Source organism: Bactrocera oleae, chromosome 2, assembly GCF_042242935.1.
Source record: "Bactrocera oleae isolate idBacOlea1 chromosome 2, idBacOlea1, whole genome shotgun sequence".
In the NCBI taxonomy this organism is placed as follows: Eukaryota; Metazoa; Arthropoda; class Insecta; order Diptera; family Tephritidae; genus Bactrocera; species Bactrocera oleae.
Window position 1 is genome coordinate 70,962,704 of NC_091536.1, and position 24,397 is coordinate 70,987,100.

The window sequence follows — 24,397 nt, forward strand, 5'->3', positions numbered from 1 at the left end:
TATGTGAAATCGCATTTTTATAAATTTGCTTATCAGCAACACTTAGTAAATACAGGCAAATACAGTAAACATAAAGATTTATTATACATTGCTTCGTCTTTATCGCATTGTGCTCATTAATATTTGCTGTTGTTGTGCGCTTAAAGCGAACTAAGGTGTTGGTATCGGTCGCGACTGGTACCAATTTGCTGTAAACACACACAAGCGTACTTAATTTATTTACTAATACAGGATTTTGTAATGTATGCATGTATGAGTTAAACTTCGGCATTGCCAGCAATATGTTCGTCTTTTATTTTTTATGAAACTGGTTATTATAAGCTGAACAGCGTATATAAAGTTTGCCACGAAGTTTGTAACACGCAGAAGGAAGCCTCAGGGACGCTATAAATTATATTTATACATACATGCATATATAAAAATGATCAGCGTGACGAGCTGAGTCGATTTAGCCATGACCGTCTGTCTGTCTATATAGATGAGTACAAGTCTCTCAGTTTTTGAATTATCGAACTGAAAATTTGCGCATGCCCTTTTTCCCCTAAGAAGTTGCTCATTTGTCGGAATCACCAACATCGGACTACTATGGCATATAGCTGCCATACAAACTGAACGGTTAAAAACATTTGTGTAGGGTATTATAGCTTCAGCCCAAAATAAGTTAACGTTTTTTCTTATTTTATTATTTTTTTAATTAAAATATTTAATTGCATTGTGCAAATAAAATATAAAAAATCTAAGATGAAGTCGCAAATATATACTAATATTTTCTATATCATCTACATATGTAATTTTGTGTTCGAGCAGGTTAAACTGTGAGAACGTATTTAATGTGAAGGTGCATCCATAAATCTGCTTTCGAAATCACAAGCAAAATTAAAAAAATATATACTTGTATATACATTTTGGCTAATTTTCTTTTAAATTCCCTTTGCTTCCCAAAATGTGCTACTTACAATATAATTTCCTTTTTGGCTATGTAGTAATTATGCTTTTTGCGCACTTTCAATTGCGCCAATTTTGTACGTAAAACGTTGTACCAATACATTGATTTTGCGCTTCATGTCTATCGTACTTTCACTTGCTTGTCAGCATGGCGTATGAGTGACGTACACCAAAGCGCCTAATAATTGGCTATATAATGCAAGCCACTCGGAACAGCCACACAACATGCGACTACGCTGCGTTGTCATTGCATTAAAAGCTCGTGTCAATGAACAGGCTTACCGCCGGCGCACTGGTATACCACCGTCCGCCCAACGGTCCCTCCGCCATTCACCGCCACCATCAGCCTGACATCACTCAAAAGGGGCGGCCACATTCGACGGTGGATTGTCAGTCAGTCTCATTCAAATTTGAATTTCGTTTTTGTTTCACAAATCTCATCTCTTCCCCCCTCCCCCGCACTGCACCTCCATCCCTCCCGCTAACGCTAGTTCAAGTAATTTCCCAGCAACGCTCGTTTTTGTGTTTTGTATTTTCTGTTGGTTTAATGCGCTTAATGTGTCGCCACACAATCGGCTGACAAGTCTGCTCGTACTTCAAGGCGAGACTGCACGCAGCCAACACACGCACAGACTGTAGATGCTATGATATGCGTTGAAATGAGTTGACATGCGTTGTTTGACAAAAAATAGCACTCAAATTTGCTGCGAAAAAACTTGGCACACCTGTTGTTTTAAATTAAGCGGCGTTGAAAAGTAAAAAAAAAAAACAAGAAAAAAGTTTATCCATTCTACGCTTCGTTGCACACTGATCTTTGTGGTTGTTTTTGGGTCTAGACTTCATATTCTTTTTTTCTTGCTTTGGCGGAACGATAAATTCTCAGTTATACAAATATGCGAAAAATATGTTTGTGGCAATGAGAAAAAAAAAGTTCGCAGGCGTAGTCAAAAGCGACAAAGTGCAAAATCGCAAGAGCACTACTCAGAACAATTATTTGAAAGTTGCGATCATTAAAAAAAAAAAGATAAATGCAAAATAATATTTATTTAAGCACCTACGCACGTTGCTGTGTATGTAGGTTTGTGCTAATGCCCAAACAACCTGTGGTGACGTGAAAGCAACGATTAACGCACTTAGTCGTGGACGCGCATTTATTCTGGGTGGCAAGCGACAGCGGCGATCAATTACTCGTGTACTGACGGGGAGGGACGGGGACGGGCATTTTCCGTTCCGTGCGCTGTGTGAGCGGCCCAGATTAGCGGTTTCTATTTAACGTTATCAGCACTGTGTTATAACTTACGTAAACCGCATATTTCGCAAAGGTTTTTAATCTACACATTCACCATTCGCTTCTAAGCAGCTGCCTTTGCTTAGGAACTGAAATTTCATGGCAAACAGCAAAATTTTTAACACGCTCGTGAGTAAACAAATACCTTTAGTTTGAGGTAATAAAACCACAGAACAAAAAAAATCGAAACGGTTCCCACAGTGAGAAGAGACGCGAAGAAACGGTTATCAATGAAGAGATTAGAAAAATTCTGTTACTTTGCGGTTCGCGTACACGGTAAATTTGATAACAAAAACCATTTCCATAATCAGTGAGAAATGATATTTAACAGACGTCACTCTTAACTACGTTATTTATGTATGTACATATGTATAGCTTACATATACACCTTTAATTAAGATGTAATTGTGGATTGTATTGGCCATATTTGTATTTATATTTCATTGAGTTTGTATTCTGATTTTGGGATTAAATATTAAATTTTTCAATTTTTAATGCCGATTTCGCAATTAAAATTATATAAAAATTTTTTTAATTTAAATATGTTATTAAAAAAAAATTATTAAGCGTGTAAGACCTAATATTTAAACAACTTTTTGTAAATTAAAAACTGCACTGCCCCTGATTTATATCGGACTTATGTTCTTTACGTCAAATATAAGGTATTTATATGTAATGTAGAATACGAAAATAATTATTTTTGTTGAATTCTTTTCAAATACATTTATTACATAAGCATACACATACACACATATGTATGTGTATATTATATAACACCTAATTTGATATATACTCTAGCGCGTCGTTTATAATAAACAAAATTTATTAACTTTTAATGCGTTTACGCTGTTGTCTCAAATTAATGGAAATTCCGGTGGGGCGTGCACATTTTTCCCATTAACGCCACGCCGTGGAAAGCAACTAAATTTTGGATACTTTGATTTTTTCTGCATAAATCTTTTTAATTTCTCTTATACATATTCATATAATGCTTTTCCTTTAAATATTGCTTATTTTTATTGCATGCTTTTAATTTTGTATAAACTTTTTTAATTCACTGCGCTTGGCGCTGACAACAGCAGCAAATTGTGCGGAAAACACAAAACACCTTTCAGAAAAAAATCAAATTTAATTTTATATAAATTTTTTTTTTTTGGTCAAAATGCCATGCATAAAAAGTAAATTAATTTGATTTATGCCGAACATTTGCGTTGGGGCTTTGATGCAGCGTTTTGCAGCTAGAAATGTATATAAATTATTTTTTTTTGCAATATTTATGAATCTTTTTTTTCAGTAAATTTACTGTTACCAATAACACTTGACGTGAAGTAAATATTAAAAATATATTTTAGTTGAATTTAAATCATTTTCTATTTTTTTTTTCGAAACAGAAACTTACTAGTATATATGATTTTATTTTATTGTGCGTAACTGTATATGTGTTATGTACAAAATATATAAAATAATATAAAATATATACTGGTGGAAAATCATATGTTGCATATGGAAATATACACTCTTATATTTCTTCCAAAAAATCTCTAAAATTCTATTTTTATACTCTCGCAACCTGTTGCTACAGAGTATAATAGTTTTGTTCACCTAACGGTTGTTTGTATCACCTAAAATTAATCGAGTTAGATATAGGGTTATATATATATAAATGATCAGGATGAAGAGATGAGTTGAAATCCGGGTGACTGTCTGTCCGTTCGTCCGTCCGTCTGCCCATCCGTCCGTCTGTCCGTCCGTCCGTCTGTCCGTCCGTCCGTGCAAGCTCTAACTTGAGTAAAAATTGAGATATCTTTATGAAACTTGGCAGACATGTTTCATGGTACCGTGAGACGGTTGGTATTGCAGATGGGCGTAATCGGACCACTGCCACGCCCACAAAACGCCATTAATCAAAAACAAATAACTTGCCATAACTAAGCTCCGCAATAAGATACAAGACTGTTATTTGGTACACAGGATCACATTAGGGAGGGGCATCTGCAGTTAAAATTTTTTTTTAAAAAGTGGGCGTGGTCCCGCCTCTAATAGGTTTAATGTGCATATCTCCTAAACCGCTAATGCTATAATAACAAAATTCACTGGAAGCAAATGTTTTTAGCACTTCTCTTGACGGTGTGAAAATAGTTGAAATCGGATGGCAACTCCGCCCACTCCCCATATAACGGTACTGTTAAAAACTACTAAAAGCGCGATAAATCAAGCACTAAACACGCCAGAGACATTAAATTTTATCTCTGAGATGGTATAAGATGACTTTATAGGAACCGCGTTCAAAATTAGGCAGTGGGCGTGGCACAGCCCACTTTTAGGTGAAAACCCATATCTTGAGATCTGCTTAACCGATTTCAACCAAATTCGGTGCGTAACGTTCTTTTCATGTTTCTATGTCATGGGCGAAATCGGATTACAACCACGCCTATTTTCCATATGACACCATTTTAAATACCACTTGATTCTTTCACTTTCCACTATGCAAATCAGGCAACAATGACTGTGTCGGGATAAAACTTTGCGTGAATAATGCGATTAAAGTATGCCACCTTGTGGCCAAAAATTGTCTAAATCGAACCAAAACTGTTTAAGCCCCTAAGTACTAAATATGTGGACCCCAGTGCCTATAGTTGACCTTCTACCGAAAATATCAGTCAATCCACAAAGAAATCTCAAACGAGTATACCATTTGCCTTTGCGAGAGTATAAAATGTTCGGTTACATCCGAACTTAGCCCTTCCTTACTTGTTTTTTTTAGGTTTACTTACTTGTGTAGCAAAATTGTAAGTTGTTGTTTACTTTTATTTACACTTTTTTCTTAACTAGTCGCAAACTCGTTACATACGCAATAGTAATAAGCATTTTACCTTTTTTGTTATAATAATTGTCTGCTTTGATTTCTAAACTTTTTATTGCATTTTTCAAATGTTTGTAAAACTACAATTTAAATTGAAAAAAAAACTTTAATGTGTGATTTCTATTAAAGAGGTATTTTGATTTACAAATTTAAAAAATCGATTTTTTGTTTGCTTATTATTGTAGTATAACCCTTTAAGAATATGTTTCTAAAAAGATTTTTTTGAAATTTCAATTATTTTCGGAGTTACAGCTCATTTTGTAATGCGCCGAAAAAGTCGACTGGCTGCTCGGCGCGAGCTTCAAAGTCGTTTTTCTCTTAACTACTTTTTTAGAAACGGTGTGCATGATATCTCAAGTTCTACTCAATCGATTTACTTGCAATTTTATACAGAGCTTCTTTATATATTATATTATCGCATATGAAAGGATTTTTGGAAAATAGTTTTTTTTATATTTAAAAAAAAATCAGACCGGCAAAAAACAGGGCAATACGAAACATATTATTCAAACAGCCGCCATTTTGTGAAATTTTTTCTTTCCAAAATCCACACGTAGTGCTATAACTACATCCTTCTTATCTAAGCATCACTCAACTATTTCCGTTTCGGGTTACTGGGAGTTCTGATATCCTGTACATCAGGACACGCCATTTTTTCATCAGCCACCACTTTGCCGGCCTGAATTTTTTTAAAATATTATAATTGATTTGTACTTTTTAAATATCAATAAAAAAAACATATGGTAAAAATATTTTTTTTTTATCGGGTACGAAAAAGAGCCTAAAATTCGGGCTTCTAAACCAAAATACCCCCTTTAAAATTTTATTATTTAAATTTAAATTCTACAAAAAATCACATATTGCTGAATTAAAATCATTTTTAACTCTCAAATGTTTTTTTTTAATTCCAAAGCCACTTGATACATAGGTATGCATATATTTATACATATACACATATACGATAATTTTATATATTAGATATGTAGGCGAAAAACAGCAACTTGAAAGCGCTATTTCAGTTGAAAATTATTTATGTGTATTTGTGAAAATTTTGAAACAAATCTCAAGTGTGTAATAAAATGAAGACAATAGAAATATTCAAGACGACAGCAATTTTGTGGTTTATTTTTGATATTTGTGGTTTATATTTGACATGTTGGTTGTTTGAATTATTCTGCATTATTTATATGTTTATAAAAAATGCAAAAGACTATTATACGTGCTAATGCGTTGTGTAGATTTATAAGGTAAATATTTGAAAAAAAAAAAAAAATTTAGGAGTGCTATAGAAACAGTTAGGATAATTTGATATAATAGAAAAAATAAATAATAATAATAATAAAGAAGATAAATAAAGTAATAACATTAGAAAATATAGTAAAACTTACTTTTCAATTCAGCAGTTAAATAAAAATTATGAAAAAATAATTTTTGCGAGAAAATAAATCGTAAAAAAGTGCCCACAAACATTATTCACCACCAAACCGCGCCGCTACTGGGATTGGTAAATGAACCCGACAGCTGCAGTTGCATTGCATAATTAATGGCGCTTGGGCACCTGTGACTTTCGCCACTTTTAAATTATTACTATTTATTTTTCATTAAGATAATTTATAACTTTGTTAATGACATTTAAACACCTTGTCACCATTTCCTGTATGACATTGTTGTATTTGTACACACATACTCATATACATAAATACATACATGCCTACGTACAAGTGGTACATATAAGCGTATTATTGCGAGCGCACAGTGACAACAATAAAGACAATTAATTTGCAACTATTATTTTGCGAATTATTGTTGTGAATGTTTGTTGCAGTTGTTGTATTTTTTGGCCGCTCGGGATGCTGTTGCATGCATGGCGCGGACGACGGCGGGTGAAAACCTATGAACATATGTCGCAACATATGTAAAAATTCGCGATTATTGAGTGTCTACGCAACAACAGCAACTACAAATACACAATTATTAAATTGCCACAAAAACAACAATAGCAACAAATTAAAATATATGTATGTGCACAATTAAATTATTATGTGTGAAAACAATTAATTATAGTACAACAAAAACATACACACACACACACCTACATACTTGTACATATGTACATATACTTGTATATTATGTGTAGTCACACCGTTAGCCGCACCAAGCGTTTCGACAGCGTGCGCGTGAGCAGGACGTGCGAAAGCAGCTGCAGCGCGGTGAAGTGAAAATTCCAATTTGCACAGATTAATTGCGCATTATGCGATTTTCCTGCAGAAATCGTTGCAAAATAGCACAGAATGAATAGGAAGGGGGGAGGCGCAAGGCAGCGCATTGGTAATACGCACGGCGTATGGCGCGCAAGTACAACACAGCGTATACGCTCAATTAAACGCGAGTATAGCAGCAACATGCGGCCATAAATAAGAGTCTACAGCGCTATGAACTCTCATGTACATGTCTGTGTGTATGTGCTGGTGTGAGCTTTAATGATTATTTGTTAAAATTTAAAGCTTAAAATGGAGCTTGGTCGGCGCTCAGCTGATTTGCGCGTTTTGGCGGCTGCGTCAATCTTAAAACGGCGCGCGCTAAGAGCGGTTAACCTAGTTACTATAGACACATATATATGTATCTAGTATGTATATAGGAAAATGTTTGTACACCTACTGGTCACTTGAATGCTCCACTTGCGATAAGTGCAAACAGCTGCCAGCAAGCGGCAGTCGCGCGGCTAACACAAAGTTGGATCATTCGAATGTATGTTTGTGTGTGTATGTGTTTGTTTTCCGGCTGTCTCAGTGCACCCATGTGGCCGCCAGTGGTCAGTGCGGTGACATTTAAGCACCTAGTCCATGACGTTCATGCGTGGCATGCAACATTTAAAAAGCATTTGCGTTAACCGCGCGCCAACCGCGAGCGCATAAACGCAAACACCCACGCTTAAATGTGCAGCCACTGTATACACACACCCACTTGTGCACTACCTATGCGAGTGGCATCAACAAAAGCTCAAGTGGCAAATAAAATCGGTCAGAATGCGGCTTTAATGCTTGGCAATGGTGGCGTCGGCAGTTAGACGCGCTGAGTTCACAAATGGTTACAGTAAAAAAAAAAACGATTAGGCAGGCTTATGTTGTTGTTGTTACTCGTTCACTTTTAATAAAAGTGTTTTTTTTTACTTTTTGCTGGTCCTGCTGGTGCCAGACGCAACACGGTTTCATCATAATCATTAACAATTGTACATATGTATGTGTGAAGGTATGTGCCACCGAAGCTCTTGTTGTTTGATTTCTGTCCTGCTACAGCATCATTTGCCGCCGCTTCATCGCTTACTCTCTCAGCCATCTCAAGCACTTCGCAAAGGTCACACATGCACACACATTTGCAATGCGTACATAATTGCCGACCAAATGGCCAGCCATAAATTATTGGTCAACATTGTTGCTCAAGTGAAACACACCCGAACTCACGCGCATTTATCAGAAAATGTAATCTAGTGTTGGTGAAAAAGTTTAAAAACTGAAACGATTAAATATTTTTTTTTTTCGCCAGTTTGAATGCCTCCCGTTTAAATGAGCGCGTTTTGTTGTTGTAAACAACTTTTGCACACATTTCATTTGCATGCAACTCCGACCACGCGCACTCACACACATATATACATACATACATAGGCGCTCTTATGGAAACATTTGCATGAAAGTTACTTCACTGTTATTTACTCATTGGCGCGCTGAGCGTTTATGAGTGTGTGAAGTGAGCAGAACGGTTACTGCCGAATGGCATCAAATTGAAAAATTGCATGCACTTTAGGTGAAAATATCTGCCGCAAATGAAAACGACGGAGAGGCGTGCAATTGTTTGACTGCTTCACTGAGTGTTACTATCGCCTACATACACACGTACATATGTATGTACATATATGCAGTGCAAAGCTAAGTTTATGTGTGTTCACATGTAGGCATATTCAAACAGTTATCACTTAAGGTGATGCCCAGTGAGCCATTTCGGCTGTGCTTGGAATACTTTGAATTTAAATGAATATGAATATATATATTTTTTAATTTTACTTAATTCCATGAAAAATTCGATGTGCATTATCAAAACTATTTATCAAAAATTAATATTTGAAAGAAAATTTTTATTACCAAAATAATCTTTAAAAAATACAACTTTTGTATTTAAATATTATTTTATAACAAAATTAATTTTGTACAGACAATTCTACAAATGTGGGGAAGTATGAAATTTAAAATAAATGGTAGATTATGCCCAGGGTTGCAAATTATGCATTCAAAAATTCTTTGAATTATCTTTTTTTTTTGTAATCCCAATCCTATCATTGGAATTAAAAAATGAAAATCTAATTTTTAACATCGGAATTTTGAAAAAAGTAATTTTTAATCCAAAAGTTTTAACTAAAAAATTCGACCCTGGTTATTCTTTATAAATAAAATTATAACAATAATATTTTGAGTCACAGCTTTTTAAAGTGTAGCCACTCAGTTTAGTCAGCTTCATCAGCTTATCTTAAAACGAATTTTTCTCAAAACTATATTTTGCATTTCAAAACATTTTGAAACTCGGCAGATTAACTTTAAAGATAGTGGCGAGTGATTAGACGAAGACAAATGATCCAATCAATATTAATTATTTTTTGCAGGACTCAAAAAATGTTTAATTTCATTCTTCAAAAAATATACTCTCAAAATCTTAAAACAAATTATGCAGCAGTTATTTTTTTTAATTCCCAAATGTCGCTTGTTTTAAATGGTCAAACTAGGCCTGTCTCTTAAATGAACGGTAAAATCTGGACATTCTTTTGAAACTCGCTTATAAACAAAGGTCCGTTTGTATATATATCTTTCTGTATGAGCGGAAATTTTCTCCACTTGTTTTTGTTAATGGTTCGCGGTGAAACAAATATTTCCTTATACACCTTTCATTTATATTGACTGAGTTGCCCATGAGCTATTACTCACCGCTTGTATGCATTAACTGGCATACATATGTATATTTTACGTATATGTACATTGTATATATACACGAAAGTGTGTAAAATAACTGTGCTGACCATTGACTCAACGGAGCTTCAGCTCTAGTCAGGGCTGGCAGTCAAAAGGTCACATGTGTCTGTGCAATTGCCACTGTTGTTTTGGTTGTTGTTTTTAACAATTCGCGTTTGCGAGTGTAAGAAATTAATAGCAATTTATTTTAAATAATATACATACATGAAGCTGAAGGTGATGCGAAAAAACGCTGGAGAGCACAATGTAAGATAGAGCAAATAAAAACTTTAGCCGCGATCATTTGCAGTGCTTTTGTTTGCTGCTCGTAGGAAATAAACAACCATATTGTAATTAAAGCGAAAATGAAAATTGTTGCCAATTTATGCGTACAAAAGTAGATGATATTTACAGTTAATAGGAATTTAAAATTTATTTTTCTTGAAATTTAATTTTTAGTGCAAAATTCTTATGTTGCAATTCAATGCAATTGCCTTCACCGTCACTGTCTTTAAAGCTAATCTGGCGAATTTCGCAATGTTTCCAAAGTGCAAAATAACTGTAAAAGTAACAACGTCTAGTTGTACAGAGCATAAAAAGCACATAACGCACACTTTCAAAAGGTAGTCATGCAAAAACTTTTTTATGAACACTTCAAAAAAGTTTCATGCATAACAAATTTCGAGATGCCACACTTCCGGCAAAAGGTTTCAAGATTATTTTTTGTTTCCGTTTAAAAATGTGTACTTTTTCTACTTATTTTAAGTTTTTTTAAGAGTTTAGTTAACGCTTAAGGGGTTAAGACCAAAGCGGCGGCAAGTGGGCGATGCAATGTTTGTGGAATGTGCACACAGCTGTGGCTTAAGAACGAAAGTTGCTGGCAACTGTTTCGATATTAGTTTTCACAAACAGAATACGGTTAAAAAAAAGATCATATGTCAATGAAAAAAGTATAGTCCCCATACATGTCTGTATGTATGTATGTATGGCAACACCGGAGGTGTTTATGAATGACCGTAATATTCAGCAAAACTCAGCTTTGGAGCGAAAGGTATTAGATTTCGCGCTAATAAAAATACCACAAAAAAAAATATGGATCCAAGTGTATGTGTGTGTGCAATATGAGGGATAGATACTTAAAGCAATATGAGCATTTTTCACGCTTATGCGCACGGGATATTAGTTTGCTTTCGGGCGCACTAACTGCAAATATATGTATGTATGGTATATGACCGAATGCCGTTACAGATGACGTTATTGGTCAAACGTCAAATGTGCGCTGTATGCTCCAGGGAGTGAGTGTGTGTCAAAAGAGATGGATCGCCACAAAGTAGCGTAGAAAAAATACTGCACGGAAAAAGGAAAAAAAAGCGAGTTCGAATAAGAAGTTGAAGGTAAAAATCACACACAAAAAACGGTTATTAAACATTCGGGCGTTGCCTTTTCGCATAGGACAGCATATTAGTTTGTTTAGCAAATGCTCACCTCAAGCGCTGCCGAGCACACGGAACGGCGTAATGAGAAAAAATGACCAATTTTGGGAGGGTTGTGGTACGAGCGACAGGCGTTGCTGGCGCTTTTGTGAGGGTGATCATTGTGGGTTGCGCGTCACACATGTCACACACACACTGCACATGTGCATTTTCGCCACATTCTGATTTTTTATACTACACACAGCACTTTTAGACAGCTTTTATTAAAAACAAAAAAAAAAAGTTGCAAAGCCAAAATATCAAATCATAATTTATGATCATAGCTGGCGATAATAATGTCTGTGAATGGCGGTAAAACGTAATAACTCGAGGGCAAGTAGGCTTAGTTAGTAGAAAAGTTCTGGTTTATGATAAGAGCACAGCATCAACATGAAAGGGAAACGCCTGTGCCACCTTACTTATCAGCAGCACAGGGGCGATAGTTAGGTGCGTGCATTTGAACGTCTCTACGGAGTACATACTTGTATTTATGTATCTGTTCTTCGGATATTTGTTTTTCTACTTTGCTCACTTTTATGGCCAACCGCAGTGGGCGTATATTTTGTGTAGGTTTTTTTCATTAATTCTCTTATCATTATGTTGAAAAACAGCCATTTCATGTCTTATCGTCGACCATATAACGTAAATATGTGTGTGGAATGCCCTCCACAAAACAAGCGACTTATATTTCATAATTTCCTTTGCCACTGTCGAACGCTTATCGCCAACTATTGCTACGCATTGTATCGCACAATAAACAATCGAGAGTTATGACTGTGTCTGAGTATTAGATAAGGAGTAAAAAACAACTACAATATCTACAGTAACAATAGAGTACTCAGAGCACAACTAGTGCGGCAGCCAGCAGGCATCCGACGGTAAGACAATTGCTGATAGACTCGAAGTAGCGAGCGGAACCAGTTGAGATTACCCGCGGGGTGATACGCAGTTTCTAACTACAACTACAACATGACGCGCAGCTCCAATCACCGCTTCAGACTTTGTACGGTGCTGGCGAAATGGTGACCTGACTGTAGCTACCAACTAACAAGCATTGTGTATACATATGTACATATATAGATATTTTCATATGTGTGTAGGCAGGGGAGTCGGTTTGTTATTTAGTATTTCACTGTGTTTTTTGTTTCTGTAATAATATATTCGTATAATTTTTTATTGCGTATTTGTTTACGCCTATCTTTTAGACCTCGTGTTGATGTATGTATCTAGTATAGTATATACATAGATATGTAGTTGTAATGAGAATATATGGATATGCAAGATTATTTACTCGCACGGTGTTGTAGTCTCTTAAGAACTCTTTCGTTATTTTTTTTAATAGGCTGAGAGAGGGTGAAGCCCTTATCGTTGTAGGTTTCGAGAAGAAATTATTTTGAAAACAGATTTCAAAATAAAATATTTATAATATTTTTCTGTTTTCAGCGCAACTAACATTTATTTGTCAAGTAATGATCGAAGGTATTTGATTTTTTTTATAAACGTTTTTTTAAGCTACTCTGTAAATTTTATCATAAAAAGCGACTTGTTTGCGATGTAGACATTTTGTCAAAAACGATCATTAATAATAAATTTGTTTGGTTTTTAAAATGATCTTAAGCAGAAAAACGCCAGACACATATTTTCGGATATTGTGCTGGAGATGGAGATTAAGGGAATCCAAAATTTTTTAAAATGAATTGTTGATTATTAAAGTACATTAATTCTGTGATTCTTCACAAAAAAAAAATTACAAAAAAATGTGTTTGTTCAGACTTGCAAGTGGTTATAATATATTTTTATACATACTTATGTATATGTATACTTAAAATACCCTATGTTTATATGATATTTATTTAAACGTACATATATACATACAATATCATTCCCAAGAGTTTGTTTCTTCTAAGATGTTTTACTGTATTCTTCTTTGCTTCATTTCCATCCAGCAACTTCAATCAAAATCATTCTTTCACATTTCAGTTTTTATATGCCATGTCTTCTTCAAGTGGCAATTTATTCGTACTTTGTTAAGGTTTACTTGGAAGTATCATGTACATATATACACATGCATATATTTTTGCTTCTTCCCGTTAGTCGCTAGTTAGGTAGCAATGATTGCATATGAGACAAAGGCGCTTCTTTGTTTCACTTGATAGATACACAGAAATCGTGTTTTCTTTGTGAAAACGCTTCTTCGATTCGAAAACAAAGTTAAAATGGTGGCTTTGAAACTCAAACATATACTAGCTTACATACAACAATATACAGTTTGTTTGTACTCACTTGGTTTGACGTTTGCGTCTGCGCACTGGGCGAATGCAGCACCTCATGCTTCTCCAGCTGTTCGCGCGTCTGGAATGTCGCCGGGCATTGTACGCAGTGGTATGCGCCCATTTCGCTACCGCCAATCGAGCCGGGACTTGAGGTTGAGCGCGCCGCGTCCATGTCATAGACGCTACCCCCACCAACGCCGTTGTGGCTGCCCGCCAGCGCATGCGCCGCCGTATGTGAATGATGTCCGTTGTTGGCCAAGGCCAGCAACTGGCTGGTGGGTGAGGTGCGCGCCGATGGGTTGGATGTCAATGCCGATGCTACACCGACGCCAACTCCGCCGACTCCTATACTGCCATTATGCATGCCGTTGTTCGCACCATTCTGGTGCTGAGCTTGCATAGCAGCCATGGCGGCCATTAGTTGCGCCGCAGCCGGCAGATGAGGATGCAGGCCATGTGGATGTGTTAGATGTGGCGGTAAAGGCGGTAGTTGGTGTTGTGCAGCCGCTGCTGCTGCTGCTGCCGCGGCCGCAGCTGCGGCAAATGGCGACGAGGCAGCGCTGAGATCGTTCGGTGGTGTGGGCGAGACGGTGGGCGTCACATTTGGTATCATCTTCGATTGCTGTTGTTGTTTACTTGGCTTGGTATTAGGTGAGTGAGAACTGTTGAGCGCGGTGTTAGTGGTGTTGTGATTGGTAGCGCCCGGTGTTGCAGGTGAATGACGCTCGTATTCGATATTTGTAATACTATTGTTATTGTTTTTAATATTGCTATCGTTGTTGTTATTACTATATTGGTTTGGTGAGTTTGTAAACTTTATATTGCTGCTATTGCTATTACTGTTACTGCTGTTGTCGTCGTTATCCTCGTTATCGTCGTCAATATCGACGATGCTATCTTGTGCGTAGGATTGTTGGAGTTGGTGAAGGTGTTGTTGGTGGTTGTGTAGCTGAAGGTGGTGGTTGCGGTGTTGGTAGGCAAGACTGGATGGAACATTTTCTGTATGAGGTGTCTCATGTGGATGTTCGCTGGCGATGTGTTCGCTCAGAGACTGGAAGTAGAAAAGATATTTAAGGTGCTGATTAGCTGGTGAAATAATGTAGCTATAAGAAACTTGGAACCACTTCTGACTTTATATTGTACTTAAATTATTTAACATCAACCTATTCGGACTACTTTACATATATTGCTAAAGTTCTTTTCGATTCAATTACTTACCTGAAACCCTAGACGTTTTGGACATTGTGGACATTTCACCATAAAATCTGTGTGTGGTGAAATTGGACCCGGCATAGAGGTGTTCTCCTCCTCGGTGTTACTGCTGTTTTTAGAACTGTTTTGGTGGTGTGGATGGTGTAAACTGGATGCCAATGAGGGAACTGCAATGAAGAAAGAAAACAATTAATAGAGAAATTTAAAGAAATGATGGAGCAAATTAGTGCGATGAGTCATTTATTAGAAATTAATTTATGAGCAAAAAATATATATTTTATATTTTCATATATTTTTTGTAGCTGTTCCAAATAATCAACATTGACTCACTCTTTATAAATTTGTACAAATAAAAAAATCCAGCCAAAGAACTTATTGGCAAATTTAAGCTAAGCTTTTAGCACCAGAAAATAAGCCAAACGCCATTTTAATTTTCTATATCGTGTTTTTGTTCGTTTACCTTCTTCGCACAGTTTTTTGGTGTGCTCGTATCTCATTTTGTGCCAACACCAACACGAAAGGAATGCGAAGGTCTGAGTTACTTGGAAAACAACTACACAAATTTCAACGCTTAACGCAAAAATTATTTAAAAGTAAATTAAGTGTAAAAGATATTTTTTAAGCGATAAGTCATTAAACGAATTTGTAGTCGACACTCGTCCAATGTACCAGTGTATGTATGTAGGTGTGGTGTGTGGGTTTGTACCAGCAGATAAGCGGCCAATGAGATTGAGCCGGAGAGCGGGCGCAGCAAGAAAAAGGAAAAAGTTGTGTGATTTTGGAATAAAAAATATTTCAGCGGTTTTACCTAACTGCGGGCAGATTATGATTTATAAATACGCAAGTTCGCGTTTCAAGCTTCTTGCATACCACAAAGTTCGACCTTTGTTTTAACGCTTTGACTTAATTCTTCACAATTTTTCCATGAAATGAAAGCAAAAGTCAAGAATATGTACTTTCATATATTACAGAAATGCGCGCATTGTTAGTGCAACGGCAACGGCAGCGCACTTTGCACTTCGCATAAAGCGAAACTTATCAGTTTTATGCGCACAAAAGTCAGGGATGGCTGCGAGATCAACTCTTTCTGTATTTCATGCTTGGATTCCAAGTGAATCTTCGTGCGCAAAGTGTACACATGTATATACATACATATGTATATATATATCAGTTGTATGCCTATAGCCCAACTGTTGCACGAAGTCATAATTATATAGCCAAGCAGACCATTATACATGCATATATACATGAATACCTATGCATACATTTGTGTGTTTCTGGCAGGCACATACATACATACAAACATAAATGGAAGGTTCACATATCACTTGTTGTTTTTTTTACGTTGGTTCATAAGTACGATGATGATCTCATCGTTAGGTCTCCGCACCAGGTCTCAAGCTACACACCAAGTAAGACATGCAGACAAACAACAACAAGCATGTGAATAACAACCACCAACAATCAGACAAGACAGTGTGATAGACAGACAAAGTACTTAAAAGCAAGGAATTCTTATTTGCTGCCAAAGCAAACGTGAACTGAGAACTCGTCTTGGAACAGGGTGAAATTAAGAGAGAGAAAAAAATGGAACGATAAAAAAACAAGTAAAAAATAGCAATATGTACAATAGTATGGCTTTGAAGACATGCTAGCAACAGCAGGAAGAGCAGGTTGGATTTTCTTCGAAAAGTGGTGCTGGAATATTCAGTTTTACTTACTAAGTTAAAGTTAAATTGTTCAAGAGAGAACTTTCGATTCTAATTCTACAAATAAAAGATGAGCTTTTGGCATAATAACTACAATTTTAGGAGTTCTCAATCAAATATTTTTTTTCGAATATATTATATAATTTAGTAATAAAAACAATTGATCGATATAAAAATATAAAAAATCGAATTAAAATATCATATTATTCATTCACTCTACTTTTTCAGAGCAAATAAGCTAGATTAGGTTGAGAGGTCGATCCTAACCGGCATCGCACTTAGACTCCTATATACTAGATCATAAGACCCTTACAAATTGACAAAGCGTTCTGAGCCTATCGCAAATTGGTTGAGACGGTTAATGTCAGCTTCGAAGAAGACAGAACCAGAGACAAACAAGTTACATTTTGTACATTTTGTACTTTTTTACATTTTATTTTCCAACACTGTTGCGTAGCGAATAGAAAACAACAAATCACAGTGAGTCAGCGTACCTTTTGTTGTTGTATGCATGAGCGCAGGTAAGCGACTTGTTAAAGAACAGAACAAAACAGCGCGGCTTTGGGGTTGGGGCGAGCGAAAGAGATGGAGAGCAACGGTTAATGTGTGCGTGACCAATTGCGCTTGTATAGGTGTGAGTGAGTGAGTGAGCACAAAGAAACCAACAGCGAAACGCTACACAATGACGGTTAACTGGTTAAAATGGAAGCAACAATCATACGACAACAACATAAAACGAAGAGCAATATATTATATGTATACGTAAAAAAGTAGTAAAAGTCAAAATGGTGCACAAAATGGAGTTTCGAGCGCTAGAAATGGAGCTTGAATCTCACGAATAAAGCGCGAGTATTCAAGTGGAGCAACTTATGGCTTGTGTGTGTGTGTGTGTGTGTATTGCTGAGTAGGTATGCTGCATTTATTTCAATTAAAACGAATACTTTACGTAACGAGCTGTAGTGTCGCCGCCAAGTAGGTAACACTAAGCGAAATTTTTGTTGCAACTTGCAAGTGCGCTTGACGCAATGCAGCTGCGCGTAAATGTACACATACATACATACAAACCTCTTTGTATAAACATTTCTATAGTATGTGTTATTTTTTATGAGCTCTTATCATTTCGATCTCATTAAGACGCTGCTTTGCAGCTATTAAAAGAAATTAATTTCGTTAAAGTTTTATTAAAAGCGCGATGAAGGGCAATTGTGTTCTCGCTGCTGCGTGTGTGTATGGGTTTTTTATTTGTTGGCTTTCTATGGCACTAACAAATGCTTTACTGCAATCCAATTGCTACTCTCCCATGTGACACGAACATTATGCGTGGTTTCTTTTAGCTAGCGGTGCCTCATACATGCACAGACGACACACCAATGTGCCGCTACTTTTGTTGTAAATCTTCGTAAAAACTTCCATTCCCACTTGTGTGTGTTGTTAGTTGTTGCTATTGTCATTTGATAGTTTACCTTAATTTACCTCAATTAACCGTAGGCAGGCAGGCAGACAGGCAACAACAACAACCACAGCAACAATTTATTGATCAACATGCATAGCGGTGGCTGACGACTGCTGGCAACAACAACAAACACACACACACAGGTTTTGTATATACACGCATATAAATACGCATTTCTTGATTAGTGTTGTTGTTGGTGTCGTTGTTGTTGCCGCAATAGCCACAGAAGCAATGCTCAATGGCACTTTTTGCTGCGCCCAACGCTTGTATGTGTAAGGAATATTTTAATGACAGCAGCAATGTTGCTCAAAAAATAAGAAATCAAAATGTTCAGCAATCAACAATATTGCAGCAAAAAAAAAATATGTTGCTACCTTTTTGGAGCAAGTATTGAGTTTGTGTTGTTAATTGCGTGTCAGTGTTATTGTTATTGTTGTCGTTGCATACATTTGTATGTGTTGTCGGCGCTTTCTTCTTCATCCTTCATGCAAGCGTGATAACCGCAATATTGTTGCTGTAGCGCTATCCCAAGCACGGGCAGTTTACTATTACATGCCTTTTGTTGTTTTTGTTTTTTTGGTTTGATTTTTATATTCATTGTTAGTGTTGTTGTTGTTGTGAATGCTGCTGGGTCGTTGATTGCATTTGAAGTGCAACGTTTACAATTACAATCGTTATTATGACTGTGGCAATTGCTGCACACATTGTTGTTGTCATTGTTATTGTATTCATGATTGGAGCAGCCGTTTAAGCTTTGAACGTTGAGTGAATGAATGCAACTGTTTGTTGTGGCAACAAGCAAAATGCGTTTGTATGTGTGAATGTGTAAGCGCTTGGCGTCATCAAGAGTTCATTGTACTACAGGGAAGAAATTATTTTCACTTTCTTTACGAAACGATGGAATTTGTGCAATTACATACATATTTATGCATGTATGTGTTCATTTATTGACATATACATACATATTTGTGTGTTTGTTGTTTACGCTGAAAAATACATGGAAATAGTTTCGTTTAATGAAAATATAAAAAATTTAATTTTAAATACATTTAAATAAAACTTTTAAGAAAACATGTTACTTTCGGTTGCACCGAATGTAGCATTAAAGGGTTTAAAAAGTTTTTAATCTTGATTTTGATCGGCCAGTTTGAATGCCAGCTACATATGTATGTACATTAATATATGTTAGCTATAGTGCTCCGAACTAAACAGTTTCTTCGAAGATTGTAGCGCTGGCTTGGATAGTATATGGAATGTATGGCCAATTTTGTGAGAATTTTTGTAAAATATACAAAGTTTTCTATAAAACGACTTGAGTTTCATCGGGCAGTTTGTATGTCAGCTATATACTAAAGTCGTCCGCTATCGGCGTTTCCGACAAATGAACAGCTTCTTGGGGAGAAAAAAAACTTGTGCAAAATTGCATATCGATATCTCAAAAACTGAGAGACTAGTTAGCGTATATACAAACAAACGGCCATGGCTAAATCGACTCAGCTCATCACACTGATCATTTATACCCATTAATGGGTGTATGTGTAACGGTTCAGAGTATATAAATAATATTTTTGTGCGTCACTTGGAATTCCACAAAAATGTATTAACATTTTTTGTCAATTTTCAAAAAAGAAAAAAACGACCTTGAAAAATCAAAACTTGCCCGTTGTAAAATTTCTGTTAGCTAATTGGAGGAAAATGTGAAATTGAAACCAAAATCTAAGCCAATTTTTATTTGTGTCAAACTTAGCGACGTTGCCAAAAAAAGTAAAATAAATGCCATATATTTGACAGGTTGTTGTCATCAAAAAATGCGCGCACAATTTAGGTGCTGACACTTAAAAATTACCGTCTTATCAACAGGTATGTGCTAAGTAATATCGACGAGCAGCTATGCAGGAATTTGCTAAATTTAAACATTTCGCCAGCGACACTGAAAATAAAAATGATGTCTCCAAAATTTAGTTAAAAAATGACGAAAATGGCGCAAGTCGCGAAGCTTGGCGCGTCAACGCACCTGTTGTTTTGACATACGATTTTCATTTGGATATGCAAACGATGCTGCGATGCCCACCTTCGAGCGCTTTTAAAATACATTATTTTCCAATTTTATTTTGTTTTTGTTATTAACCTCGTCGTGTGTTTGTATGTACATAGATTTCACAGCATAGAGGATCATAAAATTTTTAAATGCCAATAAAATGTTTGTGCAATTTGTCAAATTCCAAGTGTGAAGTAAATAAATTAATATTATTATGAGATGACCGAACTTTGGCGTAGCCGCTAATTTACTAGCGTCAAGTGAGTAAAGTAGTAAAACCAGCGAATGTGCCAGTAAATCACAACAACGCGCAGACTGAGCCAAAATGCATAGCCAGACTTGTGGAGGCGGTATTTAATACCGTTATCTGAGCAATTACGCCGAAATAGTCCGTGGCAAACGCACGTAAAATCGCGAAAATTAAACAGAAAATAAGCGTATATTAATTCAAAAGCTAAACGTCACATAAGCGCTCGTTCGACAACCGTTACAGGTGAGTGCGTGCGCACACAAGAACGGCGACAGGATAAGCTCATCAGCATAAAATTGTGCAAGCATGCGAAGAGTGCGGACAGTTAAGCCGCTTTGGCGGCACGGACTTGTCAGCGACTAATCTCATTGTTTTGTTTCATTTCATGTGGCGTTTTTATGCCGTTATAATTCCATAATGACGTTGCCAATCTTTCGTATCTTCAATTGTCATAGTTTCTTATATACTTCGACTGGCACATACGAATTCGCATCAGTTCCAATTCCACGTTCCGACCACATTCCGCTTGTTAGCCATATATTTTATTAGTGAGGTTTAACATTAAAAGCGCTCGTAAAGGTGCCAGTTTTATTGGCCACACGGAGAAAAACGACTTCAGCAATGAGCTGCGAAGGCGATGTACGTTGAAAGCAAAACCAACAACAATATGCGCGTACAGTGGGCGTAGCGAACAAGTGTCTCCAAGAGAGCTGCGCGCGCGAAGCGTGTGAAGTAAAACATGCGTTGCCCGCCCAGGCAGGTTTAGCGCACGTCCGCCACCAAATCTCCTGCGGCCATGTTCAACAAGCGACGGTATTTAGGAAAATTATGAGCGAAATAAAATTATTAAACAATGAAAAGGCATAAAAGTATAAAATATATGTATAAACAATTAAAAAGCGGATGCTCTTTTAAATAAACAAGTTGTTTGTGTCCTGATTTTGTATTTGCTATGCTCATTTATTGTTGTTGTTATACAAGTAGCACAAAAACATTAAAAGCTTAAATATGTTTTGGCCTTTCTTGCTTTGTTTTTGCATTTGTGGTTTTTCACGGAATGAAAATGACAAAAACGATAATTGAGTTTGACGTTAATATAATTAGTGCGAAGTAAGTGTAGTTTGTAAACAAAAGAAACTAGCACAACGTAGTCCTAAACTAATAAATAATAGATAACTGTGTTAGCATTAATGGCTGAGAAATGTTCCAAAAGAACTGGAACGAATTTAATGGTCATTTTATTGAATGGAAATATTATTAAAATTATTTTATTTTTTAATAAACACAAGCTAAATGTAAAAAATAGCTTTTTTAAGTTTCCTCCTCTATAAAAATATTCAATCAATTTGAAATTAATTTTTCAACTTAATTTAAAAAAAAAAATTCTTTTAACACTATATTTAAATATACCTGTTGCTACCAAAATCAGTCAAAATGAATGGTGTATAAAAAATAGCAATTGTGGTTTTAAGTCTTTATTCTACCTTAAAAAATTACAAAAAAGTTAAACAATATTAATTGTAATAGATAAATGGAATTATAGACGTTTAAAAATAACAAAACATTTAATTGTTTACAGTTTGTCGCTCACAATTTCTACATATGTATGTAAATTTTGCTTTGCGAACACTTTCCACATAGACTTTTTTTTATATTTATTGCCAATATTTGTAGTCTTGTTGTTATTGCAGTATCCTATTTGACACCATTTGCGTACAGAAACCGAGCCTTTCGTAGTTGGCACATCAGCTTCGTGTGGTTTTTGCCTTGAAGTCTGATATGCTGAAGCAATATTCTAATCGAAACAGAAAGTCTTTCCGTGAGATATTTTCTCCTGTTGTGTTTTTGTACAAGATCCAGCTATTGATTCCGGTTAATCTAAAATATTGAAAAACACCTGAAGTGGCCACCTTCTGGAACCTAATTTCACAAAAAAAAAAAAAAAATCTCGTGATTCTCCCGGAACAAACATTGCAATTCTCTATTGCATTCTCTATTTATAGCTACAAAAATCATAACATCATTTCGGAAAGCATAAGCAAATGTTATATGTAAAAGAATTTTTGAATTTAAATGTTATATGTATTGTCATTTTGACTGGTCTGGTAAATCTAGTGTTAAACATTAAGTCAATATACAATACATTGAAAACATTTTACATTATTTATATGAAACCGCTTAAAAGCACGTGAGTGCAACAGTTTTGAATGCAAATTTCTATTGCTCACTTCGGTAGTATCGGTATGCTTCGGTATTCTGCGATCACAAAAGCATACAAAATGTGTGTGTGCATTTTTCATTGTATCATAAATTTCAATTATGTACGTCCAAATATTCCAAGACTTATCAATCATATTCAATTGATATGTATCAACAAAAATTAGTATGTGGAATTTGAAGAAAATTCACAGCAAAGAACGAAAAGCGAGCTGAGCAGTATAAAAGCGTGTAAGCGTGTCTCGAAGCGGTGAATTATTGGGCGTTTGATAGCCCGTGGTTGCATAAATTCCAATGTAACGCTTTATTAAAAATTTATTTACAAATTGCATAAAACATCCTCATCAAACTTTTAATTTTTTAAAATAAATTTTATAAATTTCTGAATTATTTTCACGCTTCCCTTAAATTTAAATTACTCTTTTATTAGACGAATTGACTCCATGTGTGTACATATGTATGTATATTTGTAAATTTCGTGAAACAACAAATAACACCAACAAAATGATCTTTTAGTAGTTATATAACTTTTCCATTTAGGCAACAACACTTTTTATTTCAAATTGATTGAGCTAAATGAACGGCTGACACACTTACTTTGGCGCTATAAATTCAAGAAAAAATGAACAGTTAACTAAAAAAAAATAGCAACAAAGTACACACGAATGTAGGCTTGTATGTGAATTGATGAAAAATATGATTAAAAAGGAGAAGTCACAACACTTGTTGCTCTGTTTGAATCGGGACCGTGGTGGGGCGGAGGCAGGGCTGTAAACAACAAAATAGGTAAATCATTAAATGAAATATTCATTAAAGCGTTTTGTGAAAAGATGACACGAGAAAAACGTACATGTGTAGGAAATTATTATAACGGCACTTTATAGACATATCAATACAAAGATACTTTCAGATCGCCTTTGAAGAATGCCAGCCAAAGTGATAGTTGCGGATCTACATATGTACTACACGCATTGCATATATATATGTACCCATGTACACATCTATATTCTAAGTAATTTTATATATGTATGCACATACATACGATTTTATTTATGCGTGTGTTTTCATTTGATTGAAGAAAATTGTTTATAGCGTACGAAAAAATGTCATAAAGCGCAATATGCCGGCAGCAATTAACCTGATTATGCAATTAAAAGTACCGCACACATTGCTTCGATGTGGTCTACTGACCGCAGCCGTCAGGCGACACGTGTTCCAGACCAACAATAATAACCATGGCACATAGGTGAATTGAGATGACTAGGGAAGTCTATAAGTCCATCTTCCCTGTCGACAAAAAATTATGCAAATTTGAATGAAATTTGTGCGTTCGGTGTCACCCTGTATTAACTGTCTCTTCATTTTTCCACTTCCGTCAGTGAGGAACACGACGTGCAAAAATGTTATTATCACATGCACATCATGTGACAACATTAACGGCTAACATGCTATATGGTTGGTGTGTATGTATGTAAATTTGTGTGTGACATTCTCCATTCAGCGGTAAGCGCATAAATTGATTTCCATGATTCTGCTTTCGCTTGTCAGGTTCGCATGTGCTCGCTCAATAACGCACAAATTGCCTGTAGTGGATGCCATAATTTATTGGGACGCGCATATAAGCAGAATGTTTTGTAAACCAAAGGAAGAAAAGAAAAAAAACTCAAAGGTGATTAAAGTTCG

General features: G+C 35.8%; 1 protein-coding gene across 1 annotated transcript in view; it reads right to left on the reverse strand.

Annotated features, from left to right (window-relative positions):
• The window catches only part of zfh1 (Zn finger homeodomain 1), a 57,987-nt gene that overhangs the window by 11,415 nt on the left and 22,175 nt on the right, over window positions 1-24,397 (reverse strand). Inside the window, exons 2-3 of the mRNA XM_036368103.2 lie at window positions 15,054-15,214; window positions 13,846-14,886 (exon numbers count right to left, since the gene is read on the reverse strand). Of these exons, the coding sequence (XP_036223996.2) occupies window positions 13,846-14,886; window positions 15,054-15,214 (1,202 nt within the window). The remainder of the gene's footprint in view (window positions 1-13,845; window positions 14,887-15,053; window positions 15,215-24,397) is intronic.